This window comes from Crocodylus siamensis, chromosome 1, assembly GCF_052110815.1.
Source record: "Crocodylus siamensis isolate JL-2025a chromosome 1, ASM5211081v1, whole genome shotgun sequence".
NCBI lineage: Eukaryota > Metazoa > Chordata > Crocodylia > Crocodylidae > Crocodylus > Crocodylus siamensis.
Genome location: NC_143395.1, coordinates 295943975 through 295967379, shown reverse-complemented (window position 1 = coordinate 295967379; position 23405 = coordinate 295943975). Strand labels below are relative to the sequence as shown.

Sequence of the window (23405 nt, the reverse complement as noted above, 5' to 3'; positions counted from 1 at the left end):
GGCTTCCTAATGGAATTTTCCCCTCTATTGTTATTTTCTATAAATAAGATTTGTTGAAAAATGGGGGAAAAACCAGGTTTTCTTTTTTCCTTTTGATTTGCTTGTAAAGTATGGCCAAATGCATAAATTAGAATCAGATTTTCCAAAGGTATATAGGCACATAATAATAAAGAAAAATGCTTACTGGGATTTTTGAAAGGGCTTAAGCCCAGTTATGCTTTTAAAAATCTGGACTAAGCTATTAATAATATACAGCTTCTTTATGAAAATGTAAAATGTCAAACTGCAAAAGTTAGTTCCCTATTATGGACTACGTATTGCATCTGAAACTACCCCTAAAATTATTCTAGTACATTTCAGGTTGACTGTTACTTTAGAAGGTATCAGAATAAATCTCTGCGATTACATTATGTCATGGACACAGGCTTTTTTCAAGTGGATGATTTAAAAAACTTGGGCAGGGGACAAACCTGACTCAAAATTTCCTTTTTTCCACATTATAGGCTACAGGCCCATTCTGACACACACTTGCACATTGAAAAAGAATATAATCAATTACTTTTTGAATAAACACTTGACATTTATGAAGTATTTTTTATCCATCCAGATCCAGAAGTGCCTTAGATTTTATGGACCTCCCTGGGTGCAATTAACTGGTTAACTGCACAATAAACATAACATGAGGGACCTCAGACTGCTCCTGACACTGATAGGAAGCCAACTATCCAGGTGATTATATAGGCTTGTACTCCTTGAAAAAAATAGGTGGTAATGTATCACCACAAGTGGTGACAATACCTGAAAACAGCTATTTTTGGATTTAAAAAATGTTAAAGATAAGTCTCTAATACACATAGTATTGGCAAGCATTATATACACTAGGAAACTCATCTGCAATTATGTCATTTATGCAAGTACGCATTTAACATTTAATAAAGCACTACCTAAACAGTTTGGGTACAATTCCTTCAACTACAAGGCACCTTTGTTTTCATGTTCACCAAAAAAGAAGCAACATGCATCCTGTCTAGTGGTTACTGGACCCTGATACCTTTCATATTCTAGAAGCATTGCATTTAAAAGACCAGTCGTAGTTTTGCATCTATTAAAACTACTTAAAATCCAGTCTGGAACAGTTATTACTATGCTGTAGCTTTTTAATAATTACAATTTAATTAAAAAATGCTCCTCTCTTGTAATTATGCAGATACTTCATCATTTATAAATATACCCACTGTTCTCTTCCCTCATTTATATCTACGAGTTTTTGGCTATTATATGCGAGTTGTCTGCAGCCATAGTCCATGGACACACAATGATTTTTCATATTTTTCTGGGGGTTTTTTAAAGACAAAAACACTAAAAACAAATTCAAATTTGTAATTAGAGAGAACCCTATGAGTTGTATATGTTAGATCCAGCTGGCTACTTTGCAAATGGCTTTGGACAGCCAAGCATCATCAAAAATTTTAACAGTGCTCACAGCTCCACTTTTATATTCATCTTCATATTTTAGCTAGAAATCTAAACACATCTGATATCTATACTTCAATAAATTGTTGTGAGCACTAAAGAAACAAAAAGTTATATGCATGAACTCCTCTAACAGGACTCCAGCTTCATGCAAAGATTAACACAATATAAATCAAACAGATACTATTTAATAACTTTCCAAGTATGTAACTTCAAGGCTTTTCTGCCACAACTAAAAGTCCTAGTCAAGAAGAATTCCATGAAAATATTACACTGACAATACTGAATTAGATTTACAGTGCTCTCTTCCAATTTGTGTTATAAATATGCTGGCATGATTCGATTTTTATCAGTAAACATCAATAAATGTCGATTTTCACCCCACACAGACCAACAAAAAATATTTTCCATTGTTAATAATCAAAAGTGAATGCAAGAAAAATGATGGCTGATGGAGTGTGCAATTACAGGGGGCAGCAGTCCTACAGAACTGTGTTAGCTGTAGTTTGGACTACAACTCCCAGAAACCCCAAGAGACTGGGACCAAAGGAAGAGGAAGTGACAAAGTTGATGAGGGAGCTACGGGCCAGCGGAGTCAGGACTGATAGTGGCAGTCCTACACTAGTTGTTTGTCATCAATAAACTGTCTGCCCCCCCACACCTCTAATTTCATCCAATCCTGAAAATATAAAATCAATAAAAATAGAAACAAATGCTTAAAAATAAATATCAATCTTATTAACACAACAAATTCTGCCAAGCCTCGGTACCAACTTTCCTCCCCTCTTCATCAAAAATTGTTGACTGTAAGATTAATGGACACAACCAGAACAATAAAGTTAAGAGTTAGATTCCTTAATAATCATTAAGGCGGGGAGGGGAGCCAGGTGTCCAAGGATAGTGGTCGCTCCTTAAGGAGATGATCCTCCAAGCCCAAAGGAAGGTAATCCCAATGAGGATCAAAGGGAGCAGGAGAGAACACAAGCCCCCATGGCTCACCAAAAGAATCTGGGAATGTCTCCTTGCTAAAAAGGAGGCTTATACCCAGTGGAAAGAAGGGGTCATCACCAGGGAGGGCTATTCTGTAGTTGCTCGGGGATGTAGGGGGGCAGTTAGGAAGGCCAAGGCAGAGATGGAACTGGGACTAGCTTCCCAGATTAAGGACAATAAGAAGTCTTTTTTTAAATACGTAGGGGGTAAAAAGAAGGTCCCGGGTAATGTGGGGCCCTTGCAGGACGACATGGGTAACTTGGTTGTCACACCAGACGGCAAAGCTAACATGTTTAACGACTTCTTTGCCTCCGTCTTCTTAAGTAGGGACCAGAACAGCCACCTCCCTGCTGGGCCCCGGCGGAGGCACACCTGGGCCACGGGTTAGCGAGGATTTAGTTAGGGAGCTTCTGGAGGGGTTGGACGTATTCAAGTCAGCCGGCCCGGATGATCTCCACTCTAGAGTTCTAAAGGAACTGGCCGAGGTCATTGCAAGTACCCTGGCACAACTTTACGAGCACTCGTGGTGCTCTGGTGAGGTACTGGAGGACTGGAAGAGGGCCAACGTGGTCCCCATCTTCAAAAAAGGCAGGAAGGAGGACCCAAGAAACTATAGGCCGGTTAGTCTTACCTCGATCCTAGGCAAGCTGTTCGAGAAAATTATGCTGGCACACATCCAGGAGGGGCCAGCAGGAGACTGCATGCTTAGGGGCAACCAACATGGGTTCATCAGGGGCAGGTCCTGTCAGACCAACCTGGTGCCCTTTTATGATCAGATCACCAGATCATTAGATGCAGAGGTAGCAGTGGATATAATCTTCCTGGACTTCCAGAAGGCTTTTGACACTGTCTCTCACCCCGTTCTCATTAAGAAACTGGGGGGCTGTGGTTTAGACACCAACACAGTCAAATGGGTCGCCAACTGGCTGGAGGGCCGCACCCAGAGGGTGGTAGTGGATGGGTCCTTCTCAACCTGGAAGGATGTGGGCAGCGGGGTTCCGCAGGGCTCGGTCCTCAGGCCCGCACTGTTCAACATCTTCATCAGCGATTTGGATGAGGGGGTAAAAAGCACCCTGTTCAAATTTGCTGATGACACTAAGATGTGGGGGGACGTGGGTACATTGGAAGGATGCAACAGGCTACAATCAGACCTAGACAGGTTACAAGGGTGGGCAGATGAGAATAGGATGGGTTTCAACACAGACAAGTGCAAGGTGATGGACCTCGGGAGGAACAACCGGCACCATACCTACAGGTTGGGGAACTCCCCTCTTATCAGCACGGAAGCAGAAAGGGATCTGGGGGTCATCACTGACTCCAAGATGAACATGGGCAAGCAGTGTGGAGAGGCAGTAAGGAAGGCCAACCGCACCTTGGCATGCATCCACAGATGCATCTCGAGCAGGTCCAAGGAGGTGATCCTCCCCATCTATGCGGCACTGGTCAGGCCGCAGCTGGAGTATTGCGTCCAATTCTGGGCACCGCACTTCAAGAGGGATGTCGACAGCAAGGAGAGGGTCCAGAGGAGGGCCACTCGTATGATCAGGGGACAACAGGGCAGGCCCTATGAGGACAGGCTGTGGGACCTGAATCTGTTCAGCCTCCAAAAGAGAAGGCTGAGGGGGGGGATCTTGTGGCCTGTTATAAACTAGTCAGGGGGGATCAGCAGGCATTGGGGAAGTCACTGTTTCCCCGAGCACCGCCAGGAGTGACCAGGAATAATGGTCACAAGCTGGCAGAGGGTAGGTTTAGGTTAGATATCAGGAGGCGCTACTTCACAGTCAGGGCGGCTAGGGTCTGAAACCAGCTTCCAAGAGAAGTGGTGCTGGCCCCTACCCCGGGGGTGTTTAAGAGGAGGTTAGATGAACATCTTGCTGGGGTCATTTGACCCCAGTATTCTTTCCTGCCATGGCAGGGGGTCGGACTAGATGATCTGCTCAGGTCCCTTCCGACCCTAGAAACTATGAAACTATATTTAGTAAAAGCTTATTTTACTAAAACTTTCAAAAGAAAATACATCTAATGCTGAGCAGAGAATGCCAGTACCATAAAGATGGAGAAAGCAAGTATTTTAATTGTACTCAGGGTCACCCATGAGGACCTGCGACAGCTGAGAACATAGCAGTGTTCATACTATGAAACTATTACCTTTGCACTTGCTTTTAAATCTCATTCCCTGGTTTACATACTGTACAGACCTCCTTATTATTGAAAGCAGAACTTTATTACCTTTGTTTTTTGCTACTGGAGATGGGGGCTGCTCTGTAAACACATCTGGGGAAGGGGATTCTGGGTGGTCAAAGTCGTTGTCCATGGTTTCTATAAGAGTAGTGATATCTGAATCTTCTGAGCTGTGCCTTGTGTTGCTGGCACATTCTGAATGTGAAGGGTTAAGAAGTGGTGGTTGTGGCGAAGAACTTTCAGTCTGTTGCTCTTGTTGCTGAGGCACTGCTGGTGGTGGCTGTGGTGAGGGCTGCTCTAACAGAGCTTGGGCATTTTGCTGGTTTGTTTGCTGGTTCTGTTTTGCCCCCTTGGATCTTCTGCCCACTGTGTGATTTTGAGCTGTAGCATTTGAATCCAAGACAAGGGACCCTGTTTTGTTACTGGACTGTGTGGAAGCTGCCTGTGTGCAAGTCCTGTTAGCAACATTTGAACTGTTTTTAGATTTGATGTTTTCAACATCAGCTGAATTTCTATTGCTGTGAAGGTGCATTGTTGTATTGCATTGCTTGTGACTTCCTGCACTGGATCGTGATGAGGAGCTGCCTGCTCCATAGAGTCCTCTGGAGGATCCATGGTTAGAATCTGATCCAAATGCATTCAAGCTGGAAGAAGAACAAGCATTTAAGTCTTCAGTCCTTTCCAAACAAATCACTGCACCAAGCAGAAACCCCTGATTACACTGTCTTTGGCATATTATCAATTTAACACCTAAAGCTTATGACAAGTGAGTGATATTTAATATCTGCTATTCAGAGGCTCATTACATATGTAGACAAGTCAAAGCAATAAAGCACAAAACATAATTGTGATTGGGGAAATTTCCTTTTTAATTGAGAAGGCTTCAGCAGGGATATCCGGGCCCAAATCAGGAGCATTATAAGGTGCTGTTTAGTTTTACCAAAACATGTGACTTTTCCCACTGTTGTAATGCTGGAAGTTAGTGCGTCTCAGGGAGAAATCAAATACTTCAAGAGGCCTTATTCATATCAAAGTGTGCACTTACTTTCCATCAGATGAAATTCCAACTATTCTCCTGAGATCAAATGGCCTTCCCATATCGAAGGGAGGGTTTGATGCCTCAAAGGACAGGCGCCTCCTGAATGGCTCCCAAATTCCTTGAGCTTCTAAATAAGCAGTTCCAATTACCAAGAGAAAGAGTACACTGCAGAGAAAAGAGGAAATCAAACAAGCATGACCCACTGGATCTGGGAAGAAAGATTCATTTTCTGTTAACAAAACAGAAGCTAAAAAGGGGAAAAGCATCTCAATATGATGCTGATGGAAAGATAAGCAGCAAAACCCAGAACCACACACCTATTACAATGGGAACTGCAATCAAAGAGCAAAGACCTAAGTTGCTGCCCAGAATGAGAAAAGCTAAAGAAAAGCAGTTAGGTAAATGTTTAACAAGACAGCTAAGGACAAAAATTACACACATATCTGTATACGTGATCAGAAACCATATACACCAAAAGCTCTGTTATCCATCACCCATGGGGAATGCGGTTATCTAATAGGCCCAAACAGGCAGCTTTGCCTGTTCAGGCCGCTGCCCCGCCCACCCTGTCCAGTGTGCCGCCACCCTTCCCTGGCATCAGTGTAACGGGGCACGGGGGGGAGGCCCCACACAGGCTGCTTTGCCCTGGGCCTTGGGGGCTTGGTGAAACCTGATGTGCCATGGTGGGCACTTCTGATTTCACTTCTGCCATATTGACTGGCACGCCGGCTTTTAAGGTGCCGCATAATGCAGCTTTTACTGTATTTAGCTGATCAGTGGACCAGGGCCCTGGCAGACTCCCACTGCAGCTGCACTCCAAAGGCAGAGACCCTTAGCAAAGAACGACCTGTTACTGTACAGGACTTCCCGAGAGAGAAGAACAGTCTCTCTCAGGAATTTCCCAACTGAATTGCTGAACTGGGATACAGGATAGCAGGGAAAATCTCTCACTGTGTTTATATGCTGCTTATCAAATGGGACATCAATCTCTGAGCCTACTAAGCAAGGCCACAATAGAAAATGATAGTAGGTTAGGACAAACATTAATGAAGAACACCATGTCAGCTGGAAAATTTTAGGGAGTAGAACAGAGCACTAGAACAAAGAACCAGCACATGTTATTTAATCACTCAAAATGCAATCTGACAGAGAGTAGGTCTAACATTGCCACTTATGCAAAATCTTATAGGATGTTTAATAGCTATAAGTAGTCAGAACTGAAGGTTTAGATCTCATCTGAAAGGTACACATGGTCTTATTTCATTCTTGCAGCACTTCAGATGAATTTGAACATGGCAGTTAGACAAGAAAGAGTTAAAAGTTATGCTAAAATATCCTCTAGTTCATTGAACACAAGGTCATGAGCAGTCCCACTGATCCTTCTGTGATGCTAGTCATATTAGTATGTTTTCCTCCCTCACTGGTGACTAACGTATTTTGTGTTTCTATGTGGATGAAAGAATAAATGTGTTTTGTAACTCAGACTAAGCAAGCATTACAGATGAAATATGTACAAGATTCCCACCCTCCCCAACCATTTAAGATGATGGGTGGAACAAAGCACTAGAACAAAAAAGTATTATTTAATCACTCAAACCTTGTTAAACTGAAGTTCAGATTGCAACTATCTAGGGATGGAAAATTTGAAGAAAACAATGTGCTGCTCAAAACCAGAATGATGTTTGAAAGCCTAAAAAAATTCATAACATCTCATCTTCTCTATTTCATTGCTGTTTTGTGGGAGAGATCAGGGTAACCAGAGAATATTTCTGTAGTGAAGTTAATGCCTTAAAACTGAATTTAGGAGTCAGTGTTTCAATGAAACATGAATAAATGAACTCCTAACAAAGGCTGAGAACAACTCTCTAGAATCACATTGTAAGCTAACACACTTATGTAGCCCAAGTACGTACTACGGCTCAGTACTTCTGGCCCTAGTTCGATATTAATTCAAAAGCAAAAAAGCTGATTACTGAATTACCAACACAAGGGTTTTCCTGGGTAAAAGGGCAGAGAGGAAGGAGGAGAATGTTTCATATTTAACAGCTGACTGGGTATGACAGTGTTTCTAATGTTTTCAGATTTCTCAAAAGAAACTGAAGTGCCATAATTTATGATGTGGGACAGTGAAATGAGCTTCCAATTCAAAAGCCAATGAAGCCTAGTTAAGGTAAACTCTTCTATATTTACTGAGAGTGTGTGCATTTGATTCTTATTAGAGAGAACTTATTCATAGGCTACTTGTAACCTCTCTCACCAATGCTGCACAGTATTTTAAGTGTTTTACATCCAACTGAACAATGCCCTTGAAGTTCTTAGAAATTCCATTATTAGTATCACCAGTTGTCTGTCACACGTACAAGTCTCACCAGAGTTAAATGATCCAAAGGCATTTGCTAAGCTCATCTAAATTATTGCCTCATATCTCCCTGAAGTATGACAGTGTGGAGGTCATGCTTAATGCTGCCTTTCCACATTAAAGTTAATTCAGTTTTGGTTTACTTACATCTATAGGCTGTCGGACACTGTCATGGTTGGTAGGTGTACATACATGATCTTAGAAAAATGGTTCAGGGCAAGCATATACTATATTCCATACTAGTTTTGACAGGAAATAAGAATTCTCACCACTATGGTATTCACATGTATTCCACAGCAGTTTAAATCAGCTTGTTCATAAATGTTTTAAAATTTACCACAACTGATTTTACAAAAGCATACCATGTATGTGGTAATTAGCATATAAAATGTCTTCCCCCATAACTTGTATTCAAGATGAAATAACTCCAGTATGTAGGTACAAGCAACCCATATACAGTACCTCATTATTCCTGAGATGATTATGTACAATGCCAGCTCCCAATTGGGCCTAGGCAGGGCTTCTGCACAGGTTGCTAACATATGATATGGAAGGGATGCATTCAATACAAATATAAATTCAGAGCCTCCTGCTGTAATGAACTTCAATTCACGAATGACTCTGGAGGCAGTGAAATCTGGTGTAAACCTGAGAAGGCAAATTATGATTGTGATGACTGTCCAAAGTCTAAGATTAATACATGACACTAAAACAGCTCTACATAATTTGCACTATTTGTGCCTCATTTGTTCTGAAAAGGCAATAGCTTCTGCAATGACTGACACTTGTTGAAAGTCCTCACTAATTATCATTCTTGGCTCTCTGTACACACTAGGCAAACAGTACTTACGGGTATCTTTCAATAACTCAAGACAAAGAATCAACCTACAAGTACCTACACAAACCACATTTGATATAGCACATAAAGACATAATGAAATGAAATTTAAGTTCAATCATATTTTAAGAAAGCAAATTAGAAAGAAAATGCAAAATTTAAGTCCAACTGTAATTAAACAACAAGATGCATTAGCAAGCAAAGTAGAATATTCTTTATCACCCAGTCAAGACCAGAATTTTTTTCTCTGTCCTGTAGTCCCATCACAACTTAAAGGCTGATGCACAAATAACCAAGTGAAATACCATGGCCAGACAAGATGATTAGATTAGCCCCTTCTAGTTTTAAAAAGTATGAATGCTTGATGACTAGTCTTAAATCATGCAAGGCCCAAGGATCACATCTGGGGCAGAAGGTTCTTGTATATATTCAAACAAGCATTATAGACAAAACATCCAAATTTAAATTGAAGCGCATTATAAAACTCATATGCAAAGGATGCCTTTCACTATACATAGTAATGTGCCAAAAGGATATGAATAATTATGTCTATTACTAGGTCTATAATCCATCCATATCTGGAATGAAGATAAGGTACATATAACTGTATCATAAGACATTTCCAAATTATTTTATCGCTACCCAACAAAAATACCATATTTCAGTTATGAAAAATGTTACAATCTCTTTTAAACAGTTTGTTCCATTTTTAGATAAAAAAAGAAAGTATCTTAAGTTCGTTTGTACAGAAGAAATTTAAAAAACAAACCTGAAGTGAAAAGAAGCCAAGAGCATTTAGCCAACACTAGTTTTCCCCTCAATAAACTTTTACAATACAGAGTCCTTAATATACGACTCCCACCAGATGTGCTATACAAGAAAAAAGCCCACATCTTTCTAACAACAACATACTTACAATATGACAATGTCTTTAGAGGCATTGGCACTTAGTGCAAACTCTTGACAGTTAACAACTTTAAATCCATAGCCTTCACAAGTATAACCACTAATTTCCATAGACTTCACATTAACTTGCAGCTGCCCTGTGTTCTCCACTCTGAACGTTCTTCTCAGTGTGAAATTTGGTTCTTTTAATTTCATCTCTAAAAGCATACAGAATAAAGCTATTAGGATTGCATTAAGTCAAACTGCAGTAAAGTCATAGTCTAAAGAGACAGTAGTATAGTTCTATTAGTACCTTCCTCACCTGACGCCTAACAGTGACAACATGCAACAAAAATGTCAGGGAGATCTCTGCTCAGACATGCCACCTTTGGACAAAGTTAACACTGACTCTACAACAGTGTTGGATAATTGTTATGGTAAAATGCTTTTTTGTCTAATTCCACAGCAAGGTAAAGCCAAAGTACTTTGACTAATGAGACTAATATAGTTTTGCAAAAGCCCTCCAATGCGTGCAACAGTATAAACTTTTTTTACGCATACTGGCTACACAGAGTACACCATTACTCTACTAGTAGCATTAGATAAGAGCATGAAATAAAACAAAATCCTTTCTGTTCTAAGATCCAAGCTTAAGGATTTTGCTAATTCTTTTGAAGTTACTGCTGCATCATCATCTACCTGGCTAGACAAAGCCTTGGCTGGGATAATATATAGTTGGAGATGGTCCTGTTCTTTGAGCAGGGAGTTGGATTAGATGACTTCCTGATGTCCCTCCTAACCCTCATATTCTATGATTAAAACCAATTCAATTGCAGACTATGAGCAATATTAGCCTCATATTTTATAAAAAAACAAAAACACAAACTAAGGCTTTAAGGTGCATATTTACACCTGAGACATACAGTAGGCTTCAAGTGAGTTTTAGCTATCACAAGGCTTGTCTGATTTTAGAAAATACAAAGGATACCTTGGAAATATGCCTCAATAATTATTAAGAAATAAAAAAGATCTTAAACTAAGGCCAATCTGTCCTTATCGGTTCCTGAGCCCCCATTACTCTAGAAAGCAGTAAGCAATTATTTCAGCTTAATGACTTTTGATGAGCTGTTGATTGTCCCCCAATTACCATCTTGAGACTGGAAGTCTCACCCCTAACCTCTGACTTTTGCCACTGGAATTCTACCCCCTCCCTCCAAAGTACTCCTTTTGGGGCAGGGGGAAGGGAGATGCCATTTTGGAACCAGAAAAAAAACAAATCATACACTAAAATCAAACACCTACCATAACATATTTTAATTTTATTTCAAATAATATTTTTGCCCTGTTTAACTTGTGTTTGTGTAGTGTATATAGAGTTCATTGCATAATAACTGAAAATAAAGTCTCACTCTTCTACATTGTGGGTGTGGGGTATGTGTATGCAGAAGGGTTTTTTGGGAGGCCACATGCCCTCCCCCTCGTGCACAGTCCTCCTGACCCACAGCAGGCCAAGTCCCTGGGCAGCATGTGGCTCCAACTGAATCCCTGGAGCTGCACATGGCGACACAGAGCCTGCTCAGCCCAGCCCGCTGGTGTGTATCTTTGAGCCATATCGGGCTTGATCCATGCCAGCACGTGGGGCTCCCAAAACTATAGGTCGGAGACATGCACCATCAGGTTGGACGGCCATCCATACCTTCAGCCTGATAGTGTGTGGACTGTGGCCAAGGGAGTGGTGCGCTACCAGGCCAGGTGGGCTGCATTCCTCCACATGTGGCTGGAATGCTGGAAGGCCCATGTGGAGGCACAGAATCAGCCCAGTCTGATGGAGTGCAGTTCCCTCCTGCAGTGCCAGGTGCCCCTAGTGCTTGCATGGCGCCAGCTCGACTTGGCTTGAAGGCAAGTGCCAGCAGGCCAGATTAGGCAGGTTATGTGCTGCCACATGCAGCTCCCAGAACACAATGCTGGGGGTTCTGCCTGCCGTGGGCCAGGAGTGCTCTTCGGGCCTGCTGAATGCTGCTGGTGGCAGGGCTGTGTGCTGTGGCAGGCGGCCCACGCCCACCCACAACCCCTCCACCCCTGCAGGCAGAAGCGCCCTTCCTTATTCACCTGCTGCTCAGTTGTGTGCCATCACATTCAATGCTTCCACGTGGGGCTCCCAGATAGAGTGTCAGCAGCCCCGCAGAGGTGGAAGCACAGAGCCCACCTGGTCCAATGGTGAATGACTTCTGCAGGCCCACCTCCTGCCAGCTTTCAGAGGGGCAGCTGCAGGCCAGTAATAATTGTTTTTGGGAGGGGCCCCATAGGTTGAATAGAATGGCCACATCCTGCCCACCCCTGCTCTAGGGGCTCAGGAACTGATTGCTCCTTTCACAGGCAGGCAGGCACTGAGTGCTCCTTTTACAGGCAGACACTTCCCTCAGGTCCACTCAAAACCCAAAATCAGATTTATCAGAGAACTGATTTTTTTTTTTTTTTTTTAAGACAAACTCTGTGGAAACTATCCTTTTCCATACTTCCATGCAAACTGTCTGTGTAAAGACCTTCTGACAGATGGAGAACTGTTAGTTCCATTCAACTGTCCTCCCAGTGAGGAGTTTGGTGGCATTAAAATGAGCTTTCTACTACTTTAATTTGTCTTCAGTCTCTTGCTCTTTTTAATGGGGGGGGGGTGACATAGCTTTCAAAATGAACTGTTTTACAACTAGATTAGTAGAGCTTTAGCTATGGTTTTACATTTCCTAATTTATCCTTTCAAAATGCCAAAATGTAAAAGACTTTATACCAATAAAATGTTTTTGCATATGTTTACAGGTCTATCAACCATCTATTCACATTTTAACCTTTTTTAAAGGGGTCCATGATATCTGTGCATGAATACAAGAAAAAATCTTCATAGATGACATTCTTAACTGTGTACATAAAATACCAGTAGATTTTCTGTTTAGCCTAACAGTTTTAGGAGTACTCACTTTCTGAACAATCTTTTAATGATGCTTCAGTGATTTTAAAACGTAAAGAACTTCCTGGACCAGGAGGTTTGCCTGCAACCCTCAGACTTTCAGTTGTTCCTTGTCCTTGCATCAAGATGGCATCTATTACAGTCAGATTATTTCTATGTAAATAGAACACAGGATAAAAAACACTTAACAAAAAATGGGTATTCTGCTGTTTCTGCAAGTGCCTCCAAAGCAAGCTAATGTCAGGTCCCAGTCCTGCAACACACATTTGGGAGAAGTCCCATTGACTACCATCAAGACATAAGAGTTTGCAAGACATGGGTCTTAGTAACCACAACAAAGCATGCACAGACTTTGCCTGAATAAAGCTCCAAACTTATTTAATACAATATCATAATACTTAAGACAGTGAAGGTGCTACTATATTTCATGCAAATACACTTATTTAAAGGTCCCAACTACTCAGTGCAAGGACATTTTTGGGTAAATAAAAAAATCTGTATTTGACATGTATTTTTCCCAGACCCTAGTATAAATGTAAAGTTTGCATGCATTTGGGAAGAAAGAATTTAAACTTTTCAATTTCATTTGGTGATGCAGGCCAGATGGGTGGTGTAAAATAAGCCTGCAGACTGGATCCGAAGCACATGGCTGGCTGGTAGGCTGGCTCTGGAGTGTGGAGCTGTGTTATTTGACCCATGAGGCAAGTGGTAACAGTGTTAACTGCCAAGGCTCCCAGAGCTGTCTTGCCACCAAATCTGACCCACAGGCACCATGTAAGACAGTTAACGTGACTTCATACTTGGAATCTTGCTCACAGGTGTGCCTGTGCGTCAGAAATAGGCAGCAAGACAAGCCGTGGTAATTAATGCTGCAGCTGCTTATCCCATCATGAAATACTGGGCCTTGCAGGCCAAATGACACAGCTCCATGCTCCAGATCTGGCCCATTGGCCATGTGTTTGATGTCCCTGCTCTAAATGTATAAAACAAACTGATCATAAATAAATTAATAGCATCAGACAGTATCTACTGACTGCTATTTAACCACTGAAAATCACAGTGAATTTGTTTCCTATCCCAGAGGTCCTAAAATTAATATTGCAACAATGAGAACTTCTTATTCAGAATTAGTGAAACAAGCAACCTGTGTGTAAATAAGAACCTCAAATACATTCAAACCCAGAGACTTAGACAGCATACCTGATCACAATTAATGATGAAACTGTCTTATTAAAAACTGGAGTAAATTTCACTTTCACAGATTTTCTCTCTCCAGGCTTTAAAATTAGATTTAAAATCGACTGTCGAGACAGACCCTCTGCAAATCCTGTGGTGCTCTGCAATGGATGAACCTTAAGGCAATGAAAAATACAAACCACTTCTAAAAACAGGAAAAGCTATGCAAATTTAAGAATGGCTATGACAGTTTCTAAACAAATCTGGAACCGTATTACAGTAGGGTCGGAAGGGACCTTGTAGATCTTCAAGTCCGACTCCCCACCTGGGCGGGAGAAAAGACTGGACTCAAATGACTCCAGCGAGGTAGTCATCAAGCCTCTTCTTAAAGATCCCCAGGGTAGGAGCCAGCACCACTTCCCTAGGAAGTTGGTTCCAGCTCCTAGCCACCCTAACTGTGAAGCAGTTCTTGCGGATGTCTAATCTAAATCTACTCTCTAAAAACTTGTGTCCATTGTTCCTCGTCATGCCAGGGGGCGCTAAGGGAAACAGTGTCTCCCCTAAACCCTTCTGGTCCCCCCTAGTGAGTTTACAGACAGTCACCAGGTCCCCCCTCAGCCTTCTCTTCTGAAGTTGAAATACAACACTTATTTTTGTCTGCAAAACTCTTATTTCTACACTGGAAGGTTATTCTTCATATTACCCAATTAAAAAAACCCAACTATCTTTTCACATAAAAAAGACTAATAAAAAATTATATATTTCTTGCCAACTGTAAAGTGGCATACTTGGATTACTCACCAGGATAACAAAGACTAGGAACACATATGCCATTTCTCCTGGAACAGAAAAGTCCTGGGATTGGCATGTATGCATATGGGTTTAGTGAGCAGCTGGCTACACTGCCACTTTTCTGCCACTGCTTCAATGTTGCAATTCTGGAACAACCATTCAGACACTCTGTGATATCCTGATGACAGTACTTTGTCACAGGAGAAAACAGTGTCTCCCAGGAGAAATGCAATTTCTATTTGTAGCCAAAATAATAGCGACACAGGATATACATTGGGCTAGCTAAAGCCCTCAGAATAAGAGTGCTCAGGATTTACTTCTCTAACACTGAAATTACTACTAAGCATTTATATAGGACTGTAAAGTTTCAAAGTGTTCTATGATTATTAAATTGTCAAAATACAATTTGAGGTAGTAAAAGGAGAACACAATCCTAAAATGAAAAAAGCATCCAGAGACATGTTTTCTTAAGCTTGATCTTACTATAGAAACAGAATAGATTTGCTAACCTATGAAGTAGCTAGGGGTTGGGGTGGGGGGGGGGGGAAGAGAGGAGGGAGAAGCACACAAAATGAATGAGAGGAAATGTGGACAAAGGTAAGAGTAATAAGGAGCAAATTAAAATTCAGAATATAGGAAATAAATGGAAACAGATGACAAGTAGATAATGAAAAATGAAATGATGAAAAAACTCATTCTCGTGCAATACAGATCTAGCAAAATTGCACCATAGGGAACAACACTGCATTGACAAGGGTATGAATAAAAGGAGCCAATACAGAGTTAAATTTCAACTTCTATGAATATACAAAGAAGTAAATATAATTCAAGTGGTATAACGCACCTGAAGCACTTCCTTTGTGCTCTGCATTTCCTTTGACACATCTAATGTAATCACTGCATGTCACTTGTACTATGGCTACAAAACTTATCAGAGTTTTTGGTATATTTAATAAAATATTTATGTGGTGATATAAAATTTGTTGAGTAAAAAAAGATTATGAAATACTTACACAGTTTCTGAAAACCTGGAATTCTAGAGTCCTCAAATTGAAGTTTGTCGGCTTACTCAAGTTAAACCTAAAACAAAGATATATTTTCTGAACTGCATTAAAGAGAGATACAGTGTACAGATATTTACAATATTTAATGTCATACAATATGACATAAAAACTTTTAAGCAACAACGAGGATAGAGGGGTTGGAAGACAAGCCGGGTAAGGAATTTTGAATAAGTTAAGTATAATTAGCTTAGTGAAAAGTTGATTAGGTGGGGTGAAGACATAATAGCTATCTTTGTATATGTGAATGGGTGCCACTAAGATAATGGAGAACAACTGTTCTCCTTTGCTGCAGAGGGCAGGATGAAAGGAGTAGCTTTAAATTGCAGCAAAGTAGATTTAGGTTATACCTCAGGAAAAACTTCTCTACTGTTAGAACAGTGTGGCAGTGGAATAAACTGCCAAGGGAAGGTGTGGAATCTTATTTACTGGAAATTTTCAAGAGAAGGCTGGATATTAGGCTTTGGACAGGGATGATTTAAGAGTAGCATCCTGCATTTGTGGAGAAGTTTGGACCAAAGGAACCCTAAAGTCCCTTCCAACCACACACTTCTGTGGCTTTCAACACAAAAGCAAGAGCACAGAATTATTAAGGCTTTGATGGAGAAGGTATATGTAGTATGGCCACTCATTTCCCTTGGACTCCTCCTCCCTCAGCCTACTTCCTAAGGAGAAAATGTGAAAATCAGATTACCTAATAAGATTTGCCTAATTTTATGGATATAATTAAAAATGCACTAAAATCTCTTCGGTTTATTAATCCTGAGTCTATTCCCAGTATACTAAAGCTCTAAAAACTCTACTATATAAAAATCTTGTCAAATATTGTATCAATTTTTTCATGAACTGCATTTTGTCATCAAGTGGATGCCTTTAAAGTCATCAAACGACACTTACCGCTCTAGTAGCTTGTCTACAAAGGCTGAGGGATTAGAATACAAAGCTAAAGGAAGGAACTGAACATAGACGGGAACATCTGCTGGATTTTCAAGATGAATTTCTTCCTCCTAATTAAAAAAAATTTAGTAAAAGTTAGTATTCATATTTGTTATGTATGTAGCAAAGCAGTTCCAAAAAAAGCTAGTCACTACCTGTGATACTATTAACAAAAGGACTTACTGATGAGCTGTTGGTATTGGTAAGTGGAAAATGTAAATAGCGTGGTGAAGTGAGTATGGAAGGCCAGGATAACTCTGCTGTAATTTTCAATCCAACATCCTTCTGGAGATCCGTGTCTACTTCAAACATAGCACTCAGTCTAGATAAACAGTTATAAAATCCACCATATAAGAATAAAACATCAACAGCCTGGCAATGAAAGCAGCAGTTTAAGCTTACAGGCATTCTGCAAAATGTATGGTTTTGGAATACAACACACTCTATTATATTTTATTTTTATTTATGTGAAACAACTGAGCTCTCCCTGTACTTACTGTTATTTTAGATCCACCACATTTTTGTACTGCCACACCCACAGCAAATATTCTGTGCTTCCTGTTTCTTTTCCTGCCTCTTCCAGTTACCCAAATGTTATTTTGTTAAGAAAGTGTTTTCTGGCTGTAGAACCTAGACTGAGGCCCTGACTACAGTGATACGAAGAGTGACTAAAGGTAAACAATTTCTGTTGAGTCATTTTCCAATACTGACGGGTTCGACAAACATGAATGAGACCAAACTACGGTAAGGAAATTTGCTTCTAAAACCATTAACTATTTTAAACATTGCCTCAGTATGATTTAGCTCCATCTATATCAGCAACACAAATTGTGTTAAGGCCTTGAGCATTATAAAATAGCAAAACAAAAGGTACTGTTTCCCACCATTTTATCACAGATCTTGCAACATTCGGTGTTTTTCTAAAAGCAGCAGTTCCTGGAGTCTACATTTTCCACATGACCCTTATGTTAAAAGAAAACTTTTTAGGTCTTAAGGTAGCAGAGAAATGCTTGGCTCCAAGTAAACCATAAAGGATTAGAAGTCAGAAAGTAAAAATGAACGACTCAAAATTGTAAGTAATAAATGAATTTAATGTACCGCTGGCTTTCCAAGGGCTGGGTCATGATTTTGCAATACTTACAGATGGCAACCCTGAGGATAAATTTTCAGTCTCTGATCCACTTGCAATCTGGCTCCCATTCAAGACAGAGTAGTCAATTACTCTAATTGAGATAAGATGCTGAAACTGTCCATACCTCCCACTACAGGCCTAATCTATATGACAAAGCTCATCAGCAAGGCTCTAGCTCTGGCTAAATGCTGAGTGTGCATTTACATTCAAGGCCCAGCTGTGGTGGCAGAACCCTCTGCTCTGCTAGCAGTTCTCCAGCTCTGACAACCAATGCAAGGTTTCTGCTGTTGACTGGAAGCTGCCTTAAGGCACAAGCAGAGACTCACTCCTGAACTTTCAGTCTTATGCCGCGGTCCATTTTGGAATGGATGCCTTCCCAAAGTGAGTTTCACACCACCATCTTCTGTAGTGGAGTCACATAAGACTATCAGAAACATGTGGGTGCGCACATGACCTGGTGCTTGGTGGGGGCTACTGCTACAGGAGTTTGCCACGTTCCACAACTTTTAGGGGTGATATTGCAATGCTCCTTTGTCCGGAGACGCTACTCAAAACATACCCACACTCTTCAGTTCTTTTTTATTGCTGGAAGGAGCAGAGCACAAACTCATGGAAGAACTGGAACCAAAGTATAAGTACGCTGAATTGGTCAGGACAGGGCAGAGAACCTTAGGGAACATCTACATGGCACAGACTTACCGGCAGGATGCTGCCCTTCATACTGCTCAGCTCTGTTCCTGGCCATTTGCATGCTGTGACTGTGTGCACTGCATGAGGCATTTATCGGTGCCCATCTGATATGGACCAATATACTGGTGCACTTCTATTCAGTACTGGAGTCAGGTCTGTGCTGTATTTAAACTTGCCATACTCTGTCTTGTCTTACTGCCCCCTACATGATTAGTTTGTTTTACTCAAATTTAGAAGGTTTAATATATTCACTATATCATTTCATTACTACAATATATCACATTTCCTGTATCTCTCTCCCTCTGTCCCAAGTGTTACATCATTTGCTCTCAACTGCATGCAAGGGTAATGGAGAATTCTCAGTGTCTTATTTCCCTTCTTTTGACAAGTACTATTGCTTTCTGTGAGGGAAACTGTCATACTGTTGATATACTTCTACTAAAATACTGTTTTTTTTAAACTTATGCAGTTATTTTGTTCTATAAAGTCCAAAGTAGTAATAAAATGAAAGTTAAAGTGAATCAAAAGCAGCCTCTCAGTAGCACTTTATGAATGACTAAGATCTAAAACATCACTCACCACTGAAACTGTAGCCAGTTCTTACATAAAATACGGCGTATTTTAATAGTACTTAGGAGCACTAAACAACAGTTTGACATCCTTACCAATGAATCAGAAATTGTATCTTTCATATAACATCTTTCAAATAGTATCCCAGAATGCTACAGGATTATATTTCAGCAGTGAATGAACTGGCACTCTCAAGGGCTGCAGGGATGGGTGACCTTAAAATTTCAATTAAGGATACAGAAACCATTCTATATAAACAGTATCATATATTTTAAAATTCCAGTGCAGGACAAATTTTCTTTTAGACCATGGACATATGAACAAGGTACTGGGGGGAGAAAAAAGGGGGTAAGCAGCGCTTTACCATACTTCAGCTGCTCACCCAGAGCTTTTCATGGGTTTGCTCTTATCTTATAGTAAATGAAAACATACCCAATTTAACCTGAAGGGCCACTTTCCATTCACACAGCTAAACCGATGGGGCTTTGCCTATGTTTACCAGAGGATGGAAGTGAGCACATGGGTAGTTATAGTACAGAAGCTAACATGCAATCAAGGCCCAACCTTCTTTGCTTTGTAGTAACTTGTGCACGCGCCAGTGTCTTCAGACACCTTATCGACAAAAGGTGGCCATTTGCCATATTAATTAAACAAGCCCAATAATGTACATGACAGAAATGTTAGTTTTTTCTTTCAAATGATTTTGTGCATAGACTTAGCCACACTTCTGTGCCCCTCTCATCAAATACAATGCAAAAGATTGATATTATGCAGAGGCAAAACAAAAAGAATCATATAATGCAGCAGCCTTAGAAACTGAGTAAAAATACACTCACCTATGACCCAGGTTCTCTGTTATTTCTGTCCAACCTCTGAATAAATTTTCATGCAAATCCCAGTCTGTATCCCATGCATCTTCTTGCATTGTTAAGCTGTGCTGAACTTTAGGTTCAGCTAAAACACAAAGATTGAGGTTTTTAGTATAAAATTAGCAATGTTAAGGAGGAAAATAATTTTTAGTTCTCAGTTAGAAAGATGATAGTCACTTACATTTAGATAAAAAAGGCAATCCAACGTAACAGTGCTCCCCACAGTGTAAAGCCGGATCAAAATAAATATTTGCTATCTGCAAAAGGTACAAGAACAATTAATATAATCAAGAATATGAAAAGTAAGCCTGATGATTTAAAAAAAATCCTGATAAATAAAAAAAAAAAATCAGTATGCTCTGTTTAAAGAAAAAATGTGGAAATGAAAAGTAGTAATAGAAACCTTTGATTTTTTTCCTGGCTCTAACTCTTCTTTATTGCTCCTTAATCTCTTATAATAAAATCGCACATCTTCTGTTAGGGAGCGTATATGTTGTATTTTCACTTTCTGAGAGAAGGAACTCATAATATTTAAACTCTGATGAACTACTTTTCCCTAGAGGAAAGGAAAGAGAAAAATAATATTGTATGCATTCCCCTCACCTGCCATGTCCTAGGCATAAGGCCAGACATCATCCTACTCAGGCTGGCAAGGATCAGAGAAGACTTGGTAATTTAAACAGAAATTTTAATTCAATTATCCAAACAAGAAGCATCCTAAGCATTTTGAGGCAGGCTCAGAGTTTTCTTTTTTCCCCTCCCACCTCCTCCTAAATGTAGCCAGCCTCTCTCCCAAAATAATCAAACCACTATGCAGTTACCTGCCCTATGCTTTATGAAAAATTTGATGGTACATTTCTGGGACCCATCTGAAATCCGACTCATTTTACATTAGAAATGCCTGGAGATGAAGAGAACCTGCTGCTTGTTTGGGATTGGGGGGCAAGGGAAGAATCTCAGATAGTTGGTTTCTGGGGATGTGATAACTGCCAATTAAGAAATATTTAAGAATAATTACAACCTCCACAATAGCAATACCTAGTCATATAGCAAAATATAGAGGAAGTTGATGGTGAGGAAAAAAGCTAAGAAAATTTTTCAAGAAAATATTGTAAACAAATGATCTTACTGGGAAGGATGGAGGAAGGATAATTTGTTTAGGGGAGCAAGTCAATGACCCCACAGCAATTACAGCCTTCACTGGAATTGTTAAAATCTGGAAGAAAGAGGAAGATAAAGCTTAGCACAGGTATAGTTATTTTCAAATGAACTTTCATCTCTAGCTTCCTGCTTTTAATTATTCCAAGCAAAAATTAAAAAATAAAATTGCAAAGTTCAGTTATTCATGTGGTTTCAATGCAGCCCCCCCAGCCCCAATGTTTGCAAGCAGTCCCCCAGCCCCTGCCTGTCACCTCTTCCCCATGCTCCAAGACTCTCTGCTTGCCAGTAGTTTGTTTTTGTCTTTTTGCAGTAAGCCTACCAAAATTGTGAAGCCTGCCTGAATTCAGTTTTCATGAAAAATTACGCAATCACATATTTGGTAGGTCCCTACCAATGGTACTGTTTTAAGATTGTACTTGATTACTGATGTTGCTTGAAGCATAAGTTGCAACAGTTGCTCATTTTAAGCCTAGTTTTTCAAAGTTGCTTTTATTTTAACTTACAATATAGCACAAAGTACCACTCCACACTAAGATAATAATACCTTGTTTAAAATAGTCTAGATAAGGGCTTTTTTCATAAACCTATTTCATTCATGTCACCCGTTTAACTTCTTAAAACAAACAGTTGATCCACGGTAACACCATTCAATGACATCATTTAAGTATGCAAAATATTTACCTCATAATCTGTTGTGATTTGTACAGCTCCATCATGAATCCCTTCAAGCTCCTTCGCTATTAATTTTACTCTAAACACAGCATAATAACCAGATGTTAATATTACCTGAAAGTGATAAATATAGACAGACATTATTTATGGTATATGCCACATTTTTCTATCACGTTTACACTGAAATGTTGATTTAATTCAATGTTATACTGAAATTTTGAAGTGGCACACCTAACCCCCCATCAGATGATACCAATGCAGAATGTTTAAATTGTGTATGTTGATTGCAATTTTTTGTTACCTTAATTAATAACACATCATAAACTTCCCTAATCCACAAAGTGTCTTAAATTTCTCTGCAAACTGACTGGAACAACCACAGGACTAAATTTCTAAAAATTCCCACTAATTGTCCTACATGGAGTGCAACTTCCTAATGCAAATATGTTTTCACAGTGTTTACTTTAATGAAACTCCTTTCTGTAACATGATTATTGTGAAAGAAGGAAAAAGCGAGTTATTTGAAAATGTAAGAACCATAGCTTGGGACTTGTGGCTACCCAAGATTAGCATTAAAATGGTATTAGGGCTTCATAGAAGTAACCCAAGAAATAATGGTATAATAAGCTGCCCATAAAAATACAACATAAAACATGAAAATAATCCTTGCTGTCAACTCTGCCTTGAGCCCATGTGTTGCCATACCTAACTACTACTCTTTCAAGAAAAGCCTGGTAAGTAAAACTTGCTACAATTTACTTGGATTGCTATAATTTCCCTGAACAGCTCTGCTTAATGGCCAAGTCACAAAGTTCATTCTGCTTTAGGACATAAGCATGACAACCCCTCCCTCCCATTTTGTAAAGATTCAGGCAGGAGGTGTGTACACTAGAGGCCTTTCTGAAAATTCTATTTTTGAAAATTCAAAGTGTACCCATAGGCTACAAATACCATTCACAAAAATATGCTCTTTTATTATCCTGCTAAACAACTGACAAAAAGTTATGTACGATTACAAAAGGCTACTTTATTTATTATTGCTTGTTAATGTGCTTCATACATGCAACTTTCAACTAAAGATTAAAGAAGGTTTACATACTGAAGATTGGTCAGATGCACTGGTGTTTTCTAATTTTGGAAGGCTTGCAATTATTGTGGTTTTGTTTCCTTTTTCAGTGGCCAGGAGTTCTATCGTTAAACCATCTCCTATAATATGCCAACTTTTTATAGTCAGCTTAAAAAGGGAGAAGATGACAATATCAGTAATGACACTGCTGCAGAAAGGTTTTTAAAAAAAGAAAGGCATTTAAAATAAACCAGTCTTTACCTCAATCGGGTTACTGTTGATGATTGCAAATAAAATGCTAGAAGCTTCTGTGGCACTCATTATCCCAAAATCTATGAAACGCTCTTCTTGTTTTGGGGGCAGTACAAAATACTAGAAAATTTAAGAAAAAACATTAACTCCAACTTAAATATATATCATATCCAATTGAGAGTTCACCAGCAAATGTGTTACAGTATTCCTTTAACAGCTCCAAAAGCTAAAATTGGACTTCCTATTCTACAAATACACTATAGAAAACTGAAAACAACTGGGAAAACAGCAGCAATTAGAAA

At 39.8% G+C, this 23405-nt stretch overlaps 1 protein-coding gene across 2 annotated transcripts in view; it reads right to left on the bottom strand.

The window, feature by feature from the left end:
- Positions 1-23405, bottom strand: part of TMEM131 (transmembrane protein 131) — a 161797-nt gene that overhangs the window by 17047 nt on the left and 121345 nt on the right. For both annotated transcript variants that reach the window (XM_090065011.1, XM_090065002.1), the window contains exons 16-31: positions 23113-23223; positions 22885-23019; positions 21795-21899; positions 21082-21168; positions 20356-20508; positions 20134-20209; positions 19920-20037; positions 16875-17013; positions 16653-16762; positions 15708-15774; positions 13927-14078; positions 12737-12879; positions 9796-9982; positions 8505-8690; positions 5690-5848; positions 4693-5288 (exon numbers count right to left, since the gene is read on the bottom strand). In XM_090065011.1, the coding sequence (XP_089921137.1) occupies positions 4693-5288; positions 5690-5848; positions 8505-8690; positions 9796-9982; positions 12737-12879; positions 13927-14078; positions 15708-15774; positions 16653-16762; positions 16875-17013; positions 19920-20037; positions 20134-20209; positions 20356-20508; positions 21082-21168; positions 21795-21899; positions 22885-23019; positions 23113-23223 (2524 nt within the window). The remainder of the gene's footprint in view (positions 1-4692; positions 5289-5689; positions 5849-8504; positions 8691-9795; positions 9983-12736; positions 12880-13926; positions 14079-15707; positions 15775-16652; positions 16763-16874; positions 17014-19919; positions 20038-20133; positions 20210-20355; positions 20509-21081; positions 21169-21794; positions 21900-22884; positions 23020-23112; positions 23224-23405) is intronic.